This window comes from Acinonyx jubatus, chromosome B3 (assembly GCF_027475565.1).
Source record: "Acinonyx jubatus isolate Ajub_Pintada_27869175 chromosome B3, VMU_Ajub_asm_v1.0, whole genome shotgun sequence".
Lineage (NCBI taxonomy): Eukaryota > Metazoa > Chordata > Mammalia > Carnivora > Felidae > Acinonyx > Acinonyx jubatus.
In genome coordinates, this window is record NC_069386.1 from 20,942,887 (window position 1) to 20,964,845 (window position 21,959).

At 35.1% G+C, this 21,959-nt stretch overlaps 1 protein-coding gene across 1 annotated transcript in view; it reads right to left on the reverse strand.

The window, feature by feature from the left end:
* Positions 1–10,182: 10,182 nt before the first annotated feature.
* Positions 10,183–21,959, reverse strand: part of MCEE (methylmalonyl-CoA epimerase) — a 28,724-nt gene continuing 16,947 nt past the window's right edge. Inside the window, exon 3 of the mRNA XM_053223652.1 lies at positions 10,183–10,612. Within this exon, the coding sequence (XP_053079627.1) occupies positions 10,460–10,612 (153 nt within the window). The 3' untranslated portion in view covers positions 10,183–10,459. The remainder of the gene's footprint in view (positions 10,613–21,959) is intronic.

Sequence of the window (21,959 nt, forward strand, 5' to 3'; positions counted from 1 at the left end):
CACTTCATTATTTTTTTTCTGTACTTGAAACTAATTAGAACTTTTCCATGTAGTTGTGGGGACTTTTGTTTGTTTCATTTTTGTGGTTAATTGTACTTTACTAGGATGCTTTCAGCTACATAGAGATAGCAAAAAACTCTAATCAAAGTGGCTTAAAAACTAAGGATATTAATTAGCTCATATAAAAGGCAGTTCAGAGGGAGAGTGATTTCAGAACTGAACAATCCAGCAATTAAAAATATCATTGAAAACTGTAGACTTCCAGTTTCTGATCTGGAATATAAGGATGTTGGACCTCATCATTCCATCCTAACAACAAGTGAAAAGCTAAGCAAACTAAAAAATTAATAACTCATTTTATAGCCGTCAGAGAAGTGAGGTCACAGAGCAAACTGCAGCCCCCAAAATTGGAGACACAGAAAGGAAGATACAGAGAACCACACCTTACCAGAGCAGAACTCACAGGCAGAAAACACTGTGGGGACCAGTGCCATAGTGGAAAATGTATATTATAAGTGATGAATTGCTGGAGATTCATTGTGGACATGTCTGAGTTAAAAATTCCAGTGGGGACCCCACGCTTTTGTGAGTTTTACCCCCAGAAATTTTACCATGTTCCCTCAGTGAATATAAGAAAAAGAAAATTTCCCCGGGGTCGGATGAAAGCACCCATTTTGAAATGTGCCAGAGCATTTTATTCTTTTTAACAAGAAAAACAATTTTGCCAGATCCTAACTTATTGGTATTTTATTAAAGTCTAACCAACATGGGAGAAAGAAAATATCCAACTCCAGCCATTCTGTCTCACTTAAGGGGGAAGAGGGAGGAATTCAGAGGCACTAGTGAAATTCACAGCCCAGGGTACAGGTTCACTAAAAGACATAATCATAGGACTACTGAATGTTTCCCCTCCTTCCAGACATTACCACCACATTAATACAAGTCCTGTTTATTGGAATTTCTTTTACCCACTGCATCATAAATGGCTTTCAACAACCACAAAAACAAATTACAAGGCATACTAAAAGTTAAAGCACAGTTTGAAGAAACTGGGAGCATGAGAACCAGACTCAGGTACAACAGGGATATGGGAATTATCAGACTGAGAATTTAAAACAACTGTGGTTGATATGCTAAGAGCTCTAATGGATAAAGTAGACAGCATGAAAGAACAGATGGGCAATGTAAGAAGAGAGATGGAAATTGTAAGAGTCAGAAAGAAATGTTTGGTATAAAAAAGAGACACTGTAACAGAAATAAAGAATGCCTTTGATGGGCTCACTAGTTGACTGCACATGGCAGAGGAAATAATCTCTGAGGATGTGTCAGTATAAACTTTTAAAACCGAAAAGCAAAGGAAAAGGCTGAATTGAAAAAGAACAGAATATGTATGTAATTGGAATAACAGAGAAAGAAAGATAGAAAGGAATAGAAGCAATACTGGAAGTGATAATAATAAGAATTTCCCTAAATTAATGTCAGACACCAAACCACAGACCCAAGAAACTCAGAGAACAACAGGTAAAATAAATTAAAAACAACAACAAAAAACTACACCAAGGCATATCATTTTCAAACTACAGAAAATTAAAAATTAAAAAAAATCTTGAAAGAAGCCAGAGGGAAAAACAGCTATAGAGGACCAAAGACAAAAATTACATCTGACTTCTCCCCAGAAACCATGCAAGCAAGAAGAGAGTGAAATAAAATATTTACTGTTGAGAGGAAATAAAAACTACCAATCTAGAATCCTGTAACTTGCAAAATCATTCTGCAAAAGTGAAGGAGAAATAAAGACTTCCTCAGACAAACAAAAATTGAGGGAACTGGTAGCCAGTAGACCTGTTTTGCAAAAACAATAAAACAAGTTCTTTAGAGAGAAGGAAATTGGTATAGGTCGAAACTCAGACCTACATAAAGAAAGAGAGTATTCCAGAAGGAATAAAAGAAGTAAGAATAAAAACATTTATTTTTCTTATTATCAATTGATCTAACAAGACAACAGTTTATTCAAAATAATAACAATGATATATTTGATGATTATAGCTTATACATAAGTGAAACAAATGGCAGCAATGTTACAAGGGATGGGAGGAAGGAATTAGAAATATTTTGTGAGTATAAGATAACCGCACTACCTGCTAAATGGAATACTGTTATTTGAAAGTGGACTTGGATTGGTTGTAAATGTATATTGTAAACTCTAAAGCAATCACTAAGAAAAAGTTTTAAAAAATGGAAGTATAACTTATGTGCTAAGAAAGGAGAGAAACTGGAATTATATAAAATGCTTAATGAAAACTAAAAGTGGCAGAAAATTATAGAAGAGAAAAATAGGGATAAAAAAGGCAATAAATAGAAAAAAGTAACTGACATGGTAGATATTAACCGTATAAATAATAACTTTAAATGTTAATGGTCTAAATATGCCAAGACAGATTTAAAAATTTAAGACAGATTTTAAAAGTCACAATGAATAAAAAAGAAAACAAGACCTAAGTATATGTTGTCTACAGGAAATCTGCTTTAAATATAAGGACACATAGATGAAAAGTAAAGTGATAGATGTACCATACAAACTCAGTCAAAAGAAAGCTGGAGTTGCTATATTAATTTCAGACAGGGTAGACTTCAGAGCAAGGAAAATTACAGGGATAAATAGGAATATTACATACTGATAAAGAGGTCAATACTCCAAGAAGATATAGCAATCCATAATGTGTGTATGCCTAACAAAAGGCGGTCAAAATACACAAGGCAAAAACTGATAGAACTGTAAGGAGAAATAGATGAATCCATTACTATAGTTGGAGACTTCAACATCCCCCTATCAGATATGGACAAAAAAATTTGTGAGGACATAGCTGAGCTTAACAGCACCACCAATCAACGAGGTATCATTGAAATATATAGGCAACTTTATCCAACAGCAGCAGAAAACATCCGTCATAAACTCGCAAAGAACATACACCAAGAAAGATCACATTCTGAGCTATAAAACGCATCTTAACAAATTTAAAAAATAAAAATAATACAGTGCATTCATTCTGACCACAATGGAAGTAAAATAGAAACCATATAGAGATTAAACAATGCACTTTTTAAACATGGGTTAAAGAAGAAACCTCAGGATAAATGTAAAAATATTCTGAACTAAATGAAAATGAAAATATAACTTATCAAAATTTGTGGGATGTAGCAAAATCAGTGATTAAAAGGAAATTTATAGCAAAGAATTAATACATTAGAAAATATCTAAAATCAATAATCTAAGCTTCAACCTTAGGAAACTAGAAAAAGTGCAATTAAATAAAAAAATAACACAAGAAAAGAAATATTAAAAATTAGAGCAGAAATCAATGCAATTGAAAATAGTAAATCAACGAGAAAATAAAACCAAAATGTGTTTTTTAAAAAAGATCAGTAGAATCGATAAGCTACTAGCCAGGCTAACTAAGAAAAATTACTAATTTAGAAATTACTAATATTAGAAATCAAAGAGGAGACATCACTACAGATCACATGGACATTAAAAGCATAGTAAAGGAATGCTATGAACAAATGTATGCCCACAAAATTGATACCCTAGATGTAATGGGCCAACTTCTTGGAAACACAATCTACCAAAACTCATAAAAGAAATAAGTCAATCTGAATAAGCCTATATCTATTAAATAAATTGAATCAATAATTAATAACTTTACAAAATAGAATGTACCATGGGGCGCCTGGGTGGCTCAGTCGGTTGAGTGTCTGACATCAGCTCAGGTCATGATCTCATGGTTCCTGTGTTCGAGCCCTGCATTGGGCTCTGTGCTGATAGCTCAGAGCCTGGAGCCTGCTTTGGATTCTGTGTCTCCCTCTCTCTGCTCTTCCTTTGCTAGTTCTCTGTCTCTCTGTCACTCAAAAATAAATAAACATTAAAAAAAAAAAAACAGAATGTACCAGACCTAGATGGGTTCACTGGTAAATTCTACCAAACATTTAAGGAAAACTTATACCAATTCTCTACAATCTTTCAGAAGATAAAGCAGAGAGAATACCTCCTAACTCATGCTATGAGGGCAGGATTACCTTAATCCCAAAACCAAAGGCATTACAAGAAAACTACAGACTGATATAGTTCATGAACATATATGCAAAAAACATTAATATATTAGCAAATCTACTCTAACAATGCATAAAAACAATTATACACTAAGGCCAAGTGGGATTTATCCCAAGTATTCAAGGCTGATTCAACCTTCAAACATCAATTAATGTATTCCATCACACCAACACGCAAAAGAAGAAAAATCAGATGATCCTATCAATAGATGTAGAAAAAACCATTTGACAAAATCCAACACCCATTATGATGGTTAGTTTTATGTGTCAATTTGAATGGACTAAGGGCAGCTGAGATAGCTGGTAAACATTATTTCTGGGTGTGTCTGTGAGGGTGTTTTTGAAAGAGATTAGCATTTGTGTTGGTTGGTAAACTGAATAAAGCAGATGGATGGCTCTCCCCAATGTAAGTGGACATTATTCGATCCTCTGAGGACCCAAATAGAACAAAAAAGTGTAGGAAGAACAAATTCACCCTCTCCTTCAGATGAGGCATCCATCTTCTCATACCCTCAGACATTGGCTCTCTTGGGTTTCAGACTTTCAGATTCAGATTGGAATTTACACCATTAACTTCCTGATTCTCAGGCCTTGGACTTGGACTGAACTACACCAGTCTTTCCAGGTTCTCCACCATGCAGGTAGCATATCTTGGTACTTGTTGGCTTCTATAACCATGTGAATTAATTCCTGAAATAAATTGTATCTATCTACCTATCTATCTATCTATCTATCATCTATCCGCCTATCTATCTAAATGTATATATATTCTATTAGTTCTGTTTCTCTGCGTAACCCTAATACACCTATCCATGATAGAAAAACAATCTCAGTAAACTAGGAATAGAGCAGAATTGATTGATTTTTTAAAATTTACAAAAACCCTACCACTAACATCATACTTAGTGGTTAGAAACTTGAAGCTTTCCTGCTAAGATCAGGCACATGGCAAAAATGTCCTCTCTCACCACTCCTTTTCAATATTGTATTGGAAATTCTAGCTAATGCAATTAGACAAGAAAAAGAAATGTATACAGATTGAGAAGGACGAAATAAAACTCTTTGTTCACAGATGATGTCATCATCCAAATAGAAAATCAAAGAATCCCTCCAGGAAATACTAAGTAATTACAGCAAGGTTGCAAGATACAAGGTTAATATGCAAAAATCAATTGCCTTACTATATAGCAACAATGAAAAAGTGGAATTTGAAATTAAAAACACACTATCATTTCCATTAGCACTTCACAAAAAATGAAATACTTTGGTAAAAATCTAGCAAAATGTACAAGATCTATATGAAGGAACCATAAAGCTCTGATGAAAGAAATTAAAGATGACTTAAATAAATGGAGAGATAGTCCATATTCATGGTTGGGAAACTCAGTATTGTCACCATGTCAATTCTTCCCAACTTGATCTACAGATTAAATACAATGCCAATCAAAATTCAAGCAGGTTATTTTGTAGAAGTCAACAAAGATATTCTAAAGTTTATATGACAAAAGAGTAAGTACAGAGAACTCAATATTGAAGAACAAAATCAGAGACTGATATTACCTGATTTTAATATGTACTGTAAACCTGTAGTACTCAAGCAGTGTGGTATTGGTAAAAGAATAAACAAATTAATGAAACAGAATAGATAATAGAAATTAAAGAAAATGTGAATAAATGGAAAGATAGGGATGCCTGGGTGCCTCAGTTGGTTGACTATCCAACTTCAGCTCAGGTCATGATCTGGCAGTTCATGGGTTTGAGTGCCACATCAGGCTCTGTGCTGATGGCTCAGAACCTGGAGCCTGCTTCAGATTCTGTGTCTCCTTTCTCTCTGTCCCTCCCCTGCTTGTGCTCTCTCTCTTTCACTCAAAAGTATATAAATAAACATTAAAAATAAAAGAATATCTAAAAGAGAAATAAGCATATTAAAAGGTATTCCACATTATATGTTCTCAGGGCAATGGAAATTAAAACAAGATGTCATGACATATCTATTAGAATAGCCAAAATCCAGAACATTGGCAACAACAAACGCTGGCAAGGATAGGAACTCTCCTTCATTCCTGATGGGAATTTAGAATGGTACAGCTACTTTAGAAGACATTTTGGTGTTTCTTAAAAGCAAACATCCTCTTTTTTGGTGGGGAGCAGAAAGAGAGGGAGAATTTTAAGCAGGCTCCATGACCAGTGTGGAGCCTGATGTGGGGCTCAATCTCACAACTGTGAGATCATGACCTGATCTGAAATCGAGTCATATGCTTAACTGACTGAGACACCCAGGCAACTCAAGTAAGTGTACTCTTACTGTAAGATCCTGTATTTACGTTCGTTGTATTTACTCAAATAAGCTGAAAAATACGTCCACACCAAAACATAGATGTTTATTGCAGCTTTATTCATAACTGCCAAAATGTGGAAGCACCCAAGATGTCCTTCACTAGATGAATGGATAAATACACTGTATTATATCTAGATGATGGAATATTATTCAGCACTGAAAAGAAATGAGCAGTCAAATAAAAAAGACAATAAAAAAAGACTGAATACTGTATGATTCCAATTATAGGACATTCTGAAAAATGCAAAACTATGTAGATGCTAAAAATATCCGGTGGTTGCCAAGAGAAAGATGGGAGGGTGGGATGAATAGAGAGCAGAGGTGTTTTAGGGCAGTGAAACTAATCTGTATAATACCATAATGGTGGATACATGTTGTTATACATTTATCAAAACTCATATAAGGTTTAACACCAAGAGTGAAGCCCAAGGTAACCTATGAGCTTTGACTGATAATGATGTGTTAATCTAGGTTAATTTTAACAAATGTACCATTCTTATGTAGAAGTTGATACTGGGGGAGGCTGTGCATTTATGGGGAAGGGGTTATATGAGTACTCTGTGCTTTCTGTTCAATACTGCTGTGAACCTAAAACTGCTCTAAAAAATTAAGCTTATTTAAAAGAAAAAAACATATATGTTCCACACAGAATAATTGGACATATCAATAATTTCCAATATATAAATTCTCAATTATAATTTTGATGAAAATATAAGCATTTTGTATTTTAAAATATTATCATAATAGAAAAATTTTTTTGAAAAAATGTAATGAGGTATTACAGATACATATGACTAAGGTATTTATTAAAGTATATGAGTAACAAGAATAATTATTTTGCTTGTTTTTTAATGTTCATAAAGCCACATCAAGCTTTTAAAATAATTATGTAGATGTACTAGATAATTATTTTTATTTTTTAGAAATAATTTTTCAGTGAAAAGTTTTATTTTAATTAAAAAAAACCACTGATAAAATGAACTCAACTTGTTATTCAATAATGAACACTTTTAAAATACCATTGAAAATAGAAATATAGATTACATGTTATGAACCCATCATTGGCAAGGTAGATGGAATTTAAGGCCAAATGTGAGACTTTACCTGAGGTTTATGTGTGTGTGTTGTGGGGGGGAAGGTAGGGAGGGAGCATGAATAAGTATCGATACCTAACAAAGTCAGAATTTTATTAGGGAGAAAATGAATGGATGCTAAGAGGCTATCAACACTATAACACATACTATTGTGTATATATTGCTACCAAATTTTATTCTGCTTATGAAAACAGAATTGTATTATTAATTGATGAATTAAATTCACAAAGTTAATTTTATTTAAAAGATTATGGATTTTCATTTAGTTTAAGTGTTTTTTATTTCCCTGAGATTTCTTTCATCTTTGACACATTATGTAGAAGTTTGCTGTGTAATTTACAAGATTCTGGAGACTTTTCCTATTATTTGTGGTTTCTAGTTTAATTCAGTTATGACCACAAGGCATTTTTTTATGGCTTTACCTTTTAAAAATATGTTAATGCTTGCGTTATGACCTAAGATATGGTCTATCTTGGTGAAGGTCCCCATACATTTTGGAAAAAATGTGTATCCTGTATTAGTTAATGGTACTGTTCAATTCTTCTGTATAGTTGTTGACTTTTGTTTAGCAGTTCTATACAATGCCAAAAGAGGTGGTTAAGTCCCCAATTTTAACTGTGAATTGACCTATTTTTCTTTCAGTTCTGTCAATTCTCACTTTGTACTATTTTGTAGCTCTGTTGTTTGGTGAACGTACATATATTGTTATGTTTTTTCATGACCTGGTACTTTTATCATATGCAATGTACCTCTTTGTTCCTGCCAATTTTCTTTAGTTCTAAAGCCTACAACCACCCTAGTTTTCTTTAGTGTTTGCAAAGTATATATATATTTTTTCATTCTTTTATCTACTAATACCATTATATTTGAAGTGAGTTTATTTTTTACTTTTATTTTTAGAGTGGGAGAGAGAGCAAATGAATGGGAGATAGGGAGAGAGAGAATCTTAAGCAGGCTCCATGTTCAGTGTGGAACTTGATGCAGGGCTCAATTGCACACCCTGGATCATGACCTGAGCCAAAATCAACAGTTAAATGCTCAACAAATTGAGCCATCCAGGAGAAACTGAAGTGAATTTCTTGTACATAGCATGTGGCTGGGGCTTGTTTTTTAACCATTCACTGAATATCTCTAAATTGTTGTGTTTCGACCATTTACATTTAATGTAATCATTGATGCATTAGGATGTAGGTCATTTTATTGTTTTCTGTTTTTTTTCCGTTTCCCCTTATCTGTCTTCAAGTGGGCTTGAAGAGAAATTCAAGGGAATTTTTTATATTATTTTTATATTTATACATACTTGTATGTTTTTATATTTTACATATAAAATATTTATAATATTTTAATACATTATCTACTATTCCATTTTTATTTGTCTACATATTTTAGTGTTAACTCTGTATAGTATTTTCAGTGGTTACTCTAGGGATTATAATATACATACACAGTTTATCACAGTCTACTAGTATCAAGTTACCTCTTCAAGTGGAATGTAGATACTTAATCACCATTTAGGTTCCATTATCCTTCCCCCTCCCTTATGTTACAGTTGTCTTGAGTATTACCTCTACATACATTGAGAACCACATCAGATGCTATTTTTGCTTTTAACTTTTAAGTGACAAGTATAACTAGATGTGTACTTGTCTTTTATAACAAGTTCAGTGTGTACCCCACTACTCATTTACTCAACATCCAATCATCCATGAATCTGAGACATTAACCACTTTCCCATACATTATGCATTTTATCCATCCATCCAAGATTCTTGAAATTCATCTTGATACTTCTACTATATTACAATCTGATATACCCCTAAGTTCATCCTCTGAGATTGATATTCCTTTCCCTTTCCTTTTCTTTTCAACTCCTTCATATTGCTTTGTGCATATTTACATTTACTTCATGAAGTAGTTTTCCCAACTGGACCATAAGTTTCTTGGCAATGGGTTTCTATTTATTTTATATTTTCCTCTAGGACGTGGGGTATTCCATCACCTGAAGTGATAGATAACCCTACAAATTCACTGCCCTCTGCAGGCCTACTGATTAGAAAAAAAAAAAATCAGCTACCTATGCACTCACTAGATCATGCATGAAGTTTTCTGCAAAACTTATTCATATACCTATCACTAGCACCCAAAATACCTGCCCATATGGAACCTGTGAACATGAATTATTCCAGAGGAGCACAAATTTTGTCAAAATTCTGTAAGTTTAAAAGTTTGCTCTAAAAAACTTTCCCTGGGGCGCCTGAGTGGCTCAGTTAGTTAAGCATCCAACCTTGGCTCAGGTCATGATCTTGTGGTCTGTGAGTTCAAGCCCTGCATCTGGCTCTGTGCCGATAGCTGGGAGCCTGGAGCCTGCTTCGGATTCTGTCTCCCTCTCTCTCTGCCCCTCCTCCTCTGATGTTCTCTTTCTCTCTCAAAAATAAATCATTAAACAAACTTAAAAAAAATTAAATTAAATTAAATTTAAAAAACTCTCCATAACATCCTCAGAAAGCACTTTGTCCCAAATATGTAGCTATGCAACTGTCAGGCATCATTTCATAACTCCATCCCACCTCACACACATGTGCATGTACACGCACACACGCGTGCACACACACAGTCACACAGTAACATATTGTAATCAGTTACCCCATTTTGGACAGGAAAAATTTATTTCTATGAATATGATTTTAATAATAGTCCCTAAGTATTTAATAACCAAGGATTCCTCCAAATCAGAAAAAACCCAAATTAACAAATATGTCAAATATATGTGTATATATAATTTAAAAAATCTCTTTAATTTGGCTTTTAATTTTGAACTTTTCATTGATAGAAGGAGTGAAGAATTCAATGCTGGAGTATAATTTGATGGGGTTTTTCAGTATATGTTGATGGCAATTTTTTAAGTTTCTTGCAAATATAAATCAAGCTTGCTCCAATTCCACAAGAACACCACCACAGTCTTTAGGATGGAGAAAAATCACTGGTTTTCCATGTGCTCCTATTTTGGGATCTTCACTTAGAATACGAATCTTCTTCTCTTTCAAATCCATCACAGCTGCATTTATATCATCCACCTTGAGAAAAGGAAATAAATAAGAACACATTTAAGATCACAAAAATACCAAATTATAGCATCTTAAGTATCTCAAGACTTTGAAGAAGAAAATATCTCCTCCAGTAGCTTTAGGCAGAATCATCCTTAAACTTCCAAAAAATTTCAGCTTAATGCTTCCAGAAAAGTAAAAGAAGTTGCTAGATTTCCATAGGTGAGCAACCACAATGCTTAAGAATTTTCACCATTATTAACCATTTCTCCTTGTAACCTAAAAAATGTATAATTTATAATATTTTCTTCTAGAAGTACTCTTGGTGATACTGCACATATTGTTTTTTCTTAAGAGCCCTGGGTTCTTAATAGAGAGAAGAGGCCTACCATATAAATGGGCAAGAGATTAAAATGGTAACAGATAAGAGTTTATGGCACAGTTTATGGTAACAATGGTTACCTAATTGTGTTACCTATTGTGGTAGGTACTCAAAAGGTAGGAGTGCTTCCCTGGATCCCCAAACCTCCCACCTGAAAAACCACCAGGTTATGACTTTTGAGATTAAAACTTGGTATACATGGGGTGCCTGGGTGGCTCAGTCGGTTAAATGTCTGACTTCAGCCCAGGTCATGATCTCACGGCTTATGGGTTCTAGCCCCACGTCTGGCTTTGTGCTAACAGCTCAGAGCCTGGAGCCCACTTCGGATTCTGTGTCTCCCTCTCTCTCTGCCCCTCTCCTGCACACACTCTCTCTCTCTCTTAAAAATAAACATTAAATAAATAAAAATAAAACTTCATACATATGAAAATGACTATTAAATTGCCACCAAAATGTTTTTCCCCATTCTGAAAAATCCAAACATTTATAGTTGTATAACTCTCTTCTCAATCATTTCTATTTTCTTCATATATACTGGCAGGCTAAGAAAGGAGCAAATGTGTTTCTATATACTTCATGAAAGAATGATTCTCCTCTATTTTGGAAAGTCATCCTCCTTAGACTGGCTCAGTTGGTTAAGTGTCCAACTCTTGATTTCAGCTCAGGTCATGATCTCACCGTTTGTGAGTTTGAGCCCCGCATCTGGCTCTGGGCTGAGAGTGTGGAGCCTGCTTGGGATCCTCTCTCTCCACCCCTCCCCCACTCACACTCTGTCTCTTTCAAAATATAGATTTTTTTTTAAATTTTTAAAGTTTATTTATTTACTTTGAGAGAGTGAGCAGAGGCAGAGAGAGAGAGAGAGAGAGAGAGAGAGAGAGAGACAGGATCTGAAGCAAGCTCTGCACTGACAGCAGAAAGCCTGATGCAGGACTTGAACTAACGAACTGTGAGATCATGACCTGAGCTGAAGTCAAATGCTTAACCAACTGAGCCACCCAGGCGCCCCAATGGGAATAAATAAACTTAAAAAAAAAATAACTACTTTATAAAAATAAAAAGGTTACCTAATCATTCCCCTACTAATAAACATTTAGGCTAGAAGAGAAACCTAGACCCTTTTCAATGGTTAGATGCTAAATTGCCAATAGAACACAAGAGAGCTTGGTGATTGAGTTTATGGGCAAGATTCCATTGACATTTGAAGATATAAGCACATGGCAGGAACTGGTGGAGATATTTAAGAAAAATTAAAACAAAATTAAGAGAACAGATTGACATACTCTACCAAAACTGAGCTAAATCAAAAAAGAGAAAGGGTGCTTAGGTGGCTCAGTTGGTTAAGCATCTGACTTCGGCTCAGGCCATGATCTCACAGTCCATGAGTTCAAGCCCCATGTCCGGCTCTGTGCTGACAGCTCAGAGCCTGGAAACTGCTTTGGATTCTGTGTCTCCCTCTGTCTCTGCTCCTCTCCCACTCATGCTCAGTCTCTCTGTCAAATAAATAAACATTAAAAAATTTTAAATAAATAAACATTAAAATAAACATTAAATAAATAAACATTAAAAAATTTTTTTACATAAAATAGCAGAAGGAATGTAAAAAAGAAAAAAAGCTAGTCAATCCAAAGAAAGGCAGAAGGGAAAAATAACAAAAACCAAAAAAAGGTAAAAAGAAAATACTATATGATGCAGTAGAAAATAAGTTCCAATATGGAAAACAGATTAAATGAATTATAAAATTAAATGAATTATGAGATTGTCAGAATGAATATAAAACTTAAAAAATATGTTTACTGAAAGAGGTATATGCACCCAACAATAAAAAACTGCAATTATACGCTCCCTAGAAGAGACTTAGCTACACAAAACCATAAAAGATGAGTAAAAGGATGGAAAAAAGATATACCAGGCAAATATTAACCAAAAGAAAGTTGATACAATATTAGTATCAGCTAAAACAAAATTTAAAGTGAAATACACTAAATAAAGACAGATAAAACTTATAAATAAAATGAACAATCCACCAAGATGACAAAACAATATCAACTCTGCGTGTACCTAATGATACTACCTTGAAAAATAAAAAGTAAACAAACATCCACAGCTCTCAGTATCTGATATATCTATCAAACAGACAAAAGATTAAGGATAAAGACAAGTCGTAAGTTCTTTGAATATAAGTCTGGATATAAGTCCCTTATCAGATATGTGCTTTGCAAATTTTCTCTCCCATTCTGTGAATTGTCTTTACACAAAACGTTTTAATTTTGATGAAGCCAATGTTATTGGTTATGTTTTTGGTGTTGTATCTAAGAAACCATTGCCGAGCTAAGGTCATGAAAACTTATGCCTATTTTTTTTTTCTGAGACCTTTATAGTTTTAGCTTTTACATTTAGGTCTTTGACCCATTTGGAGTTAAGTTGTATATATGGTGTAATATAGCTTTAAGCTTTTTTGAAATGCTGTCTTGACCCAGTTCTGAGTCCCTGGCTAGAGGCTGGTCAGTTCTTGAGCAACTGATAAAAGGCCACCTCTCAACCATCTCCCTTATCAGGCTCTCACACTCTAGGGCCATTATGTGGCCACTTTAATTGCTCCAGAGACAGTACCAAACAACCAGGTACAGTCCATATGCCCCAGAGCCTACAGAATTATTCAAATTAACCAGGCTGAAGGGAGCCTATGAAAGCTAACCCCAACACATTTGCTTCATTAAGCTGCCCCCTACAACTGCAGCTTGCTGTTACTCTGTCCCGGGTGCAATCCCATGTGGCCTACATGGCAGCGTTGTCATTTGGAGCTCTAAAGAACAGTTTTGCCTTTCATCTACCAGAGTGTCAATGATTGTGTCCCCACCATCAAAAGAATCTTATAAATCTTTAAATCTTATCAAACATATGGTGTGACCATGTGGCTATCCAGCTGTCCTAAATGCCATCTGTTGAAAAGACTGGTCTTTCCCCATTGGATGGTCTTTGTACCTTTGTTGAAAACTTACTGTAAATATGAGGATTTATGTCTCTCAGTTCTATTCTATTGATCTGTATGCCTATCCTTACCCTTGTACCACACCATTTTGATTACTATAGCATTGTATAAAGTTTTGAAATCAGCAAGTGTGAATCCTCCAACTTTGTTCTTCTCTTTCAAGATTGTTTTGGCTATTTGGGATCCCTTGCGTTTCCATGTGAATTTTAAGATTAGTTTGTTCATTTCTGCAAAAATGCCAGCCAGAATCTGATAGGGCTTACATTAACTCCATGTATCAATTTAGAGAATGTTGCCTAACAATAGTCATCTGATGCATGACAAATTTTCTTTAAGATTAAAAAAAATTTTTAATGTTTATTTATTTTTGAAGAAGAAAGAGACAGTGAGTGGGGGAGGGGTAGAGAGAGAGGCAGACACAGAATCTGAAACAGGCTCCAGTACAATTTCTGCAGTTCCCTTGTTCAATTGATTCCTAAGTATTTTCCTCTTTTGATGCTATTATAAATGGAACGGTTTTCTTAATTTCATCTGCAGGTGTATAGATTTTTTTAAATGTATGGGGTTTTTAAAAATCCAGATATATAAACTTTGCATTTTAATTAATGTTTAATCCATTTACATTTAATTAACATTCATACAGTTGAATTTGTTTACCATCTTATTTTTTTGTCTCATTAATACTTCATTCTTTCTTTCTTGACTTCTATTGGTTGAACATGCATTTTGGCGGGGGGAGGAAAACCAAGAAACAGACTCTTACAAAAATTTTTTTTTAATGTTTATTTATTTTTTGACAAAGAGAGCATGAGTGGGGGAAGTGCAGAGAGAGAGGGGGGCAGAGGATCTGAAGCGGGCTCTTCATTGACAGCAGACAGCCCAGCGCGGGGCTAGAAATCATGAACCGTGTGAGATCATGACCTGAGCCAAAGTCAGACGCTCAATCAACTGAGCCATCCAAGTGCCGTCCCCCCCATTTTTTAAAAATTTTTATTTGAGACAGAGAGAGAGAGAGAGAGAGAGAGAGAGCGCGAGCATGTGGGGGAGAGGGGCAGAGGGAGAAAGAATCTTAAACAGGTGCCACATTCAGTACGGAGCCAGACGCCAGGCTCAATCCCACAACCCTGGGATCATGACCTAAGCAGAAATCAAGAGTCAGTCACTCAATGGAATGAGCCACCCAGGCGACCCCAAGAAACAAATTCATAACTACAGAAAACAAACTGATGGCTACCAGAGGGGAGGGGGAGGGGGATGGGTTAAATAGGTGATGGGGATTAGGAGGGCCCTTGTGATGAGCACTGGGTGTTCTAAGTGCTACATCACTAAATTCTACACCTGAAAGTAAGATTACACTGTATGTTAACTGTAATTTAAATAAAACTTGGAAAAAAAACATGTATTTTTGTACTTTTTATTTTATGTTATATTTTAGTTTTCCCTTGTTTAATTTTCTTAATGATTGTTCTAGAGTTTACAATTCATATTTTAATCTTATTAGTCCACCAATGCACATATATGAAACTTACAACAGGATACTTCCATTTGCCCAATTCCCGTCCTTTACACTTATTTATTCTGTTATAAACTCTACATTTAAAAAACTTCAAGTCAATTGTCTCTTAGATAATTTAAGGTAAGAAAAAAAGTTGTTATTTTAACCTACAAATTTACCATGTCTAGTACTCTTCGATCCTTGTAAAGATCTGAATTTTCATCTGGTATTATTTCCCTTCATCCTGAAGGGATGAATACTAAATATACATCCTGAATACTTCCTTAGTATTTCTTATAGCGCAGGTCTACTGGACAGGAATCCTCTCATTTTCGTTTAAGATGTTTCCATTTCACTTTCATTGTTGAAGGATATTTTCATCAAGTTCAGAATTCTAGAATGACAGCGTTTTTGTTTTGTCTTAAAGTATCTTTTTAAAAGCAGTTTTACGTTCATGAAAGTGAGCAAAGGTACAGAGATTTCCTATTCATATAACCCCTGACCACATGCATGCATAGCTCCCATCATTATCAACACAACACCCCACCAGAGTGGTACATTTGTTACAACTGATGAACCTATACTGACAGCATTATCACCCAAAGTGCAGTTCACCATAGGGTCACTTTTGGTATTGTACATTCTACAGGTTTGGACAAATGTATGACATGTACCCATCAATGCAGTATCACACAAGGTACTTTCACTGCCCTAAAAATCCTCTGTGCTCTGCTTATTCATCCTTTCTCTCCTCTCCCCCCGACCCGCGCTTTGAACCGCTGATCTTTTTACTGTCTCCAGTTTTGCCTTTTCCAGAATGTCACACACAGTACGTAGCCTTCTCAGACTGGTTTCTTTCACTAGTAATATGTACTTAAGATTCCTCCATGACTTTTCATGGCTTGATAGCTTACTTTTTTTCAGTGTTGAAAATAATCCACTGTTTGGATGTACCAACTTATTTACCCATTCACTTACTGAAGGACCAGAGCAGCCTTGAATCTAGGACTGATTTTCCTCACTGATAAGGCAAAACCCTTCTAAATACTCTACCTAACATCCCGTAAATTACAAGAACTTCCACTACGGTGGGTAAGAACACAAACTGGCCCAACTGGCATAAGGATTATTCTGATGCTTTCAAAGGGTTCTACTCCCAGGCTCAGGTAGCTTCCTCACATGCACTGTTCAATACTCAGATGAAGACTTGAGAAGTACTGCAGATCTCTGGAAAACTCTCTCTGGAGCTCTCTCTTCCTGTACTTTATACTGCAAACTCAATCCCCATGGCCTTCCCAGACTTCAACTTCTAGCTCCTCAACTCAGGGAAACTGCTAACCTTCACTTGGATTCCCCCTTCCTATACTGCAGCCTGGAAACTCTCTCCAGCCAGTAAGCTGGAAAACTGCAGGGCTCATCTTGTTTCCCTTCTTTCATGAATCAATGAGTTGTGCTGTCTAATGTCAGATTTTTTGTTTGTTTGAGGCAAAGGGATAAACCTGGCCTCTGTTAACTCAGCTACAATTAGAATTCTACATTGGCAGGGAGTTTTGTATGTTAAAAAAATGTCATTACATATTATGTTATTTCATCATTTCTGTTGTCTTTTTTTTCCCCTCTGATTGCTTTTAAGATTTTTCTCTTCATTTTGGCTTTCAGCTTGATCATAGTGTGCTTAGGTACTGTTTTTTGAATTTGCCCTACTTGGGGTTGCTGAGCTTCCTGAATTTGTCGGTTGATGTCTTACTTCAGATTGGTAATGCACTTGTAGACTATTTCTTCAATTATTACTTATGTTTTCTTCTCCTCTTTTTCCGGGATTCCAACTATACTCTGATAAAACCTTTGACCATGTTCTACATCTCTCTCTTATGATCTACACTGTTTTGTTCTTTTTCTTCTTCCATATTTCTTCCTATTGATTTTGGACTCTAGGCTCTAGAACTTTCTAAGAAGATAAATTTCTGCGGTTTTAAGCCACCAAGTTTATGGTGATTTATTATAGCATCCCTAGGAAACAAATACAGCCATTATATATCCATACTGAAATTGAAAAATTAAATAAATGGATAGCAGATGGTGGGAGCCAAGTTTCTCACTGTTGGAATGGGCAGTTATGAACAAAGAAGGCTACAGTGATCCATGTAGTAATGGGTTAGAGTTGGAAACATCAGTATAAACTCATGAGTTCATGAGTATGCTATATATAAATCTTGTAAGTTCTATCTGGTTATATAGAGAAATATCTGTAGATATAGGTATATATACACATATATACCCTTGCTGTTAGCTCAAAAGGCCAAGAAACAGTGACACTCTAGTAGCAACAAGCACATACAGAGCTCAGATCTTGGTTTCTAATACCATTCTCTAGTAAAATGAACCAGGGCTCCTTGGAGAAATGTCTGGTTCTAGGCTAGGGCAGGGAATACAGATGATGAGTCTGGAACATCTTATAGTACCAGAAAGTAAGCAGGTGTGGGAGGAAAACAAACAAAAAAGACGGGGTATATCAGAGACACAGGAGCCAACCCAAAGTGCCCCTCTGATAAGCTGGAACAGTTTGAGCACCAAAACAAAGTAGTTTTGGATTATAATCCGAAGTATAAATACCTATACATCCTCACTGATGCAAATAAATGTCTGAATCACTAAGTAAATTGCTGAATAATGAATAATTGAGTAAATAAATGGGGAAGAACAGACAAATCTTCCATTCACAAAAATTTCAAGTAATTTATGGAATTATCAAAAAGATGGAGCATAATTCTCCATGCCTTCAGCACTGGCCTCACATAGTAACTTCATCCCAAAGTTTATATTATGGAGAATGGGGGGGGAGTAACTTTACAGTAGAGAAACATGATGACATTGCCTCAGGTAGGGGATGAAGGGCAGTATCAACAGTAGTAAGTCATGTTGATAATATATACCCTTGATGTGATGTGATGAGAATGACATTTTACCTCTGTGGTCTTCCTCCCAAAAATCAATAACCCAAGTCTATCTAATCATGAGAAAAAAATCTCATGAGAGTTGAGGGACTCTACAAAGTAACTGGTAATCCTCAAAAATATCAAGGTCATCAAAAACAAGGAAACTCTGAGAAACTGTCACAGGCAAGAGGAGCATGAGGAGAGATGATAATTAAATGTACTGTGAGATCCTGGATGGGATCCCAGAACAGAAAAAGGACACTGGGTAAAAACTAAGAAAATCTAAGCATAGATTTTAGGTAATAATAATGTTATCAATTTGGTTCATTAATCATGACAAATGTACTATACTAGTAAGATGTTAATAATTTTTTTTAAAAAAGGACCTAAAGTGATTAACAATCATTTGTAATAAATGGACACTGTTTAAGTCTTGATTAGAACAAGTCAACTCTAGAGACATTTGTGAATTAATCTGAAATTTCTGATTTATGGACTATTATTTATGATGGTGACAAAAGATTTATTTTTAATTTTGATCAATATGATAATGTCATCATGGTTAATTTTTTAGAGACACAAACTACATAAAGGTGAAATGACATGTTGTGAAGGACTTTTAGTTTAAGGAAAAAAATAATAAAGCAAATGTGCCAAGATATTGCAAACTGTTAAATCTGGGTGATGGGAATATGGGAGTACATTACATTTTTTTTTCTACTTCTTGTATGTTTGAAATATTTCATAACAGAATCATGACTTTTTTCAGTGTCCTTTTGATAACTTCTACGCTAAATATGATCATGGATATTTTCATTAAAGAACATTCTACCCAAGTACAAATATCTACAATTCTGATATTGCATCTCAGTTTTTAGTATACTGCTTCTTCAATATCCCTTAATCCAATAAATACGTCTAAGATTTAATAAGTTAATGTCCATCAACCAATGAATAAATAAAAAAGATGTGGTTTACATATATAATGGAATACTACTTGGCAATGAGAGAGAATGAAATCTGGCCATTTGTAGCAACATGGATGGAACTGGAGAGTATTATGCTAAGTGAAATAAGTCAGGCAGAGAAAGACAGATACTGTATGTTTTCACTCCTATGTGGATCCTAAGAAACTGAACAGAAGACCAGGGGGGAGGGGAAGGGGGGAAAAAAGTTACAGAGAGGGAAGGAGGCAAACCATAAGAGACTCTCAAATACTGGGAACAAATTGAGGGTTGATGGGGGGTGGGGGAGAGGGGAAAGTGGGTGATGGGCACTGAGGAGGGCACCTGTTGGGATGAGCACTGGGTGTTGTATGGAAACCAAATTGACAGTGTGTGTGTGTGTGTATATATATGTGTATATATATATACATATATATGTATATATGTATATATATATATACATATATACATATATATGTATATATATATATATAAAAGATTTAATAAGTTAGATTTATGTTTTGAAAAAATGCCAAATTAACATTGCACTAGCATCAATTTCTATTTCTGTTACTGTTTCTATTACTGATTTTGATTTTAAAGACCTCTATCACATTTATCCTTCTGCTACAGTGTTGCTATAAACTTTACAATTCTTTAGAAGTACTCCTAATGTTTTGCTTGGCAGTTACAAAAAGAATGAAATGAAAATGTTTTAATTTTCTGAATTGAAAGTAGATGCATTATCTACTTTAAGGTTATAATAAATGCAAAGCAACTTGAATTGGGAAATTAAGTCTTTCCCCCTAAGTAATAAAAATGACAGTCAATAATAAGCCATCTACAAATTTTTCCTTTTACAGTCCTTTGTAATTCTACTTTGAGTAATGCACGGAGTAATGTGCTACTTTCAAGGATGCATGTTTTGACTAATTTCAAAAATATAGGCTTTTTATTTTATATAAAATTATGATGCTAAATGATATCAACAATGAATGAAATTTAATCTTCAAACCATGACAGTTAAAATTAAAAGCCTGGATAAAATATTTGTTTCAACTGTCTTTTCCCCCCAAATTAAAAACTAACTAACTAAATTATGCAAACTTCACAATGTTCTCACTTCGCATGGAGTTCAGAGGGTTCCTGTGTGTATTCTTGAGAATTATTTCAGAAGCGCATATGTCACCTCAGCTTTCACATTTGTTTAATTGATAGGACTCCCTTATTTCAAGAGGATCTCTCCTTTTCCTTCTTTATTTTTTCTTGGTAATATATTGCTCTTAGTTTTACAAAATGATTTTAGCTGTAGTTGGAAGTTAAATTTTTTTCCTTACTTAATAACACAGAAAGTTTAAAACCTCATCACACCGCCCCCTTTTTTTGTTTGGTCTCTGGAAATGTTATCTTTAAATGAAACTCCCACATCTGGGAACTGGCGACATACAATTCACTGGTGGAGCTTAGCTATTCCCTAGGGCTTATCATAAAGCCAAAAAGAGAATGGAAATTTTTAAAAAACAGAATTTTCTGCCTTCTTGGTTGAAGAACAGACACTCCTCAGCATGCAAAAAATAAGTTGTCTTACTAGCCTTACAATTTTTCTTTCGTAAATAATATATGCTCAATGGCAAAAGATCTATAAAAACAAACAAATAAAAAAATAAGTCATCCATTATGGGACCACTCAGAAAATAAAACTGCTACATTTCTTTATGCTGTATCTTTTTTTTATTATTTTTTTAAATGTTTATTTATTTTTGAGAGAGAGACAGAGCACAAGCAGGGGAGAGGCAGAGAGAGAGAGAGGGAGACACAGAATCTGAAACAGGCTCCAGGCTCTGAGCTGTCAGCATAGAGCTTGACATGGGTCTGGGGAACGGCGAGATCATGACCTGAGCCAAATTCAGACACTTAACCAACTGAGTCAACCAGGCACCCCTGTATCTTATTTTTTTTTTTTTAATGTTTATTGAGAGAGAGAGAGAGAGAAAGAGAGAGAGAGAGAGAGAGAGAGAGAGAGAGAGAGAGAGAAAGCCCACAGGAGACGAACAGAGAGAGAGGGAGAGAATCACAAGCAGGCCCTTAATAAGGCCCTTAATAAGGCCCTTAATAAGGTCAGTGCTCGATCTCACAAACCATGAGGATCATGACCTGAGCTGAAATTAAGAGTCAGACACTGGGGCTCCTGGGTGGCTCAGTTGGTTAAGTGACCGACTTCAGCTCAGGTCATGATCTTGTGGTTCATGAGTTCAAGCCCCATGTCAGGCTCTGTGCTGACAGCTCAAGGCCTGGAGCCTGCTTTAGATTCTGTGACTCCCTCTCTCTCTACCCCTCCCCTGCTCCTGCTCTGTCTCTCTCTCTCAAAAATAAATAAACATTAAAAAAAATGAAAAAATAAAAAGAGTCAGACACTTAACTGACTAAGCCACCCAGGTGCCCCTTATTTAAAAAAATTTAAAAAAAATTTTTTTAATGTTTATTAAACATTAAACTGTAAGATCATAACCTGAGCCGAAGTCAGGCACTTAACCAACTGAGCCACCTAGGCACCGCCCCCCCAAAATTTTTTAATGTTTATTTATTTTAAGAGAAAGACAGAGCATGATCAGGGGAGGGGTACAGAGAGAG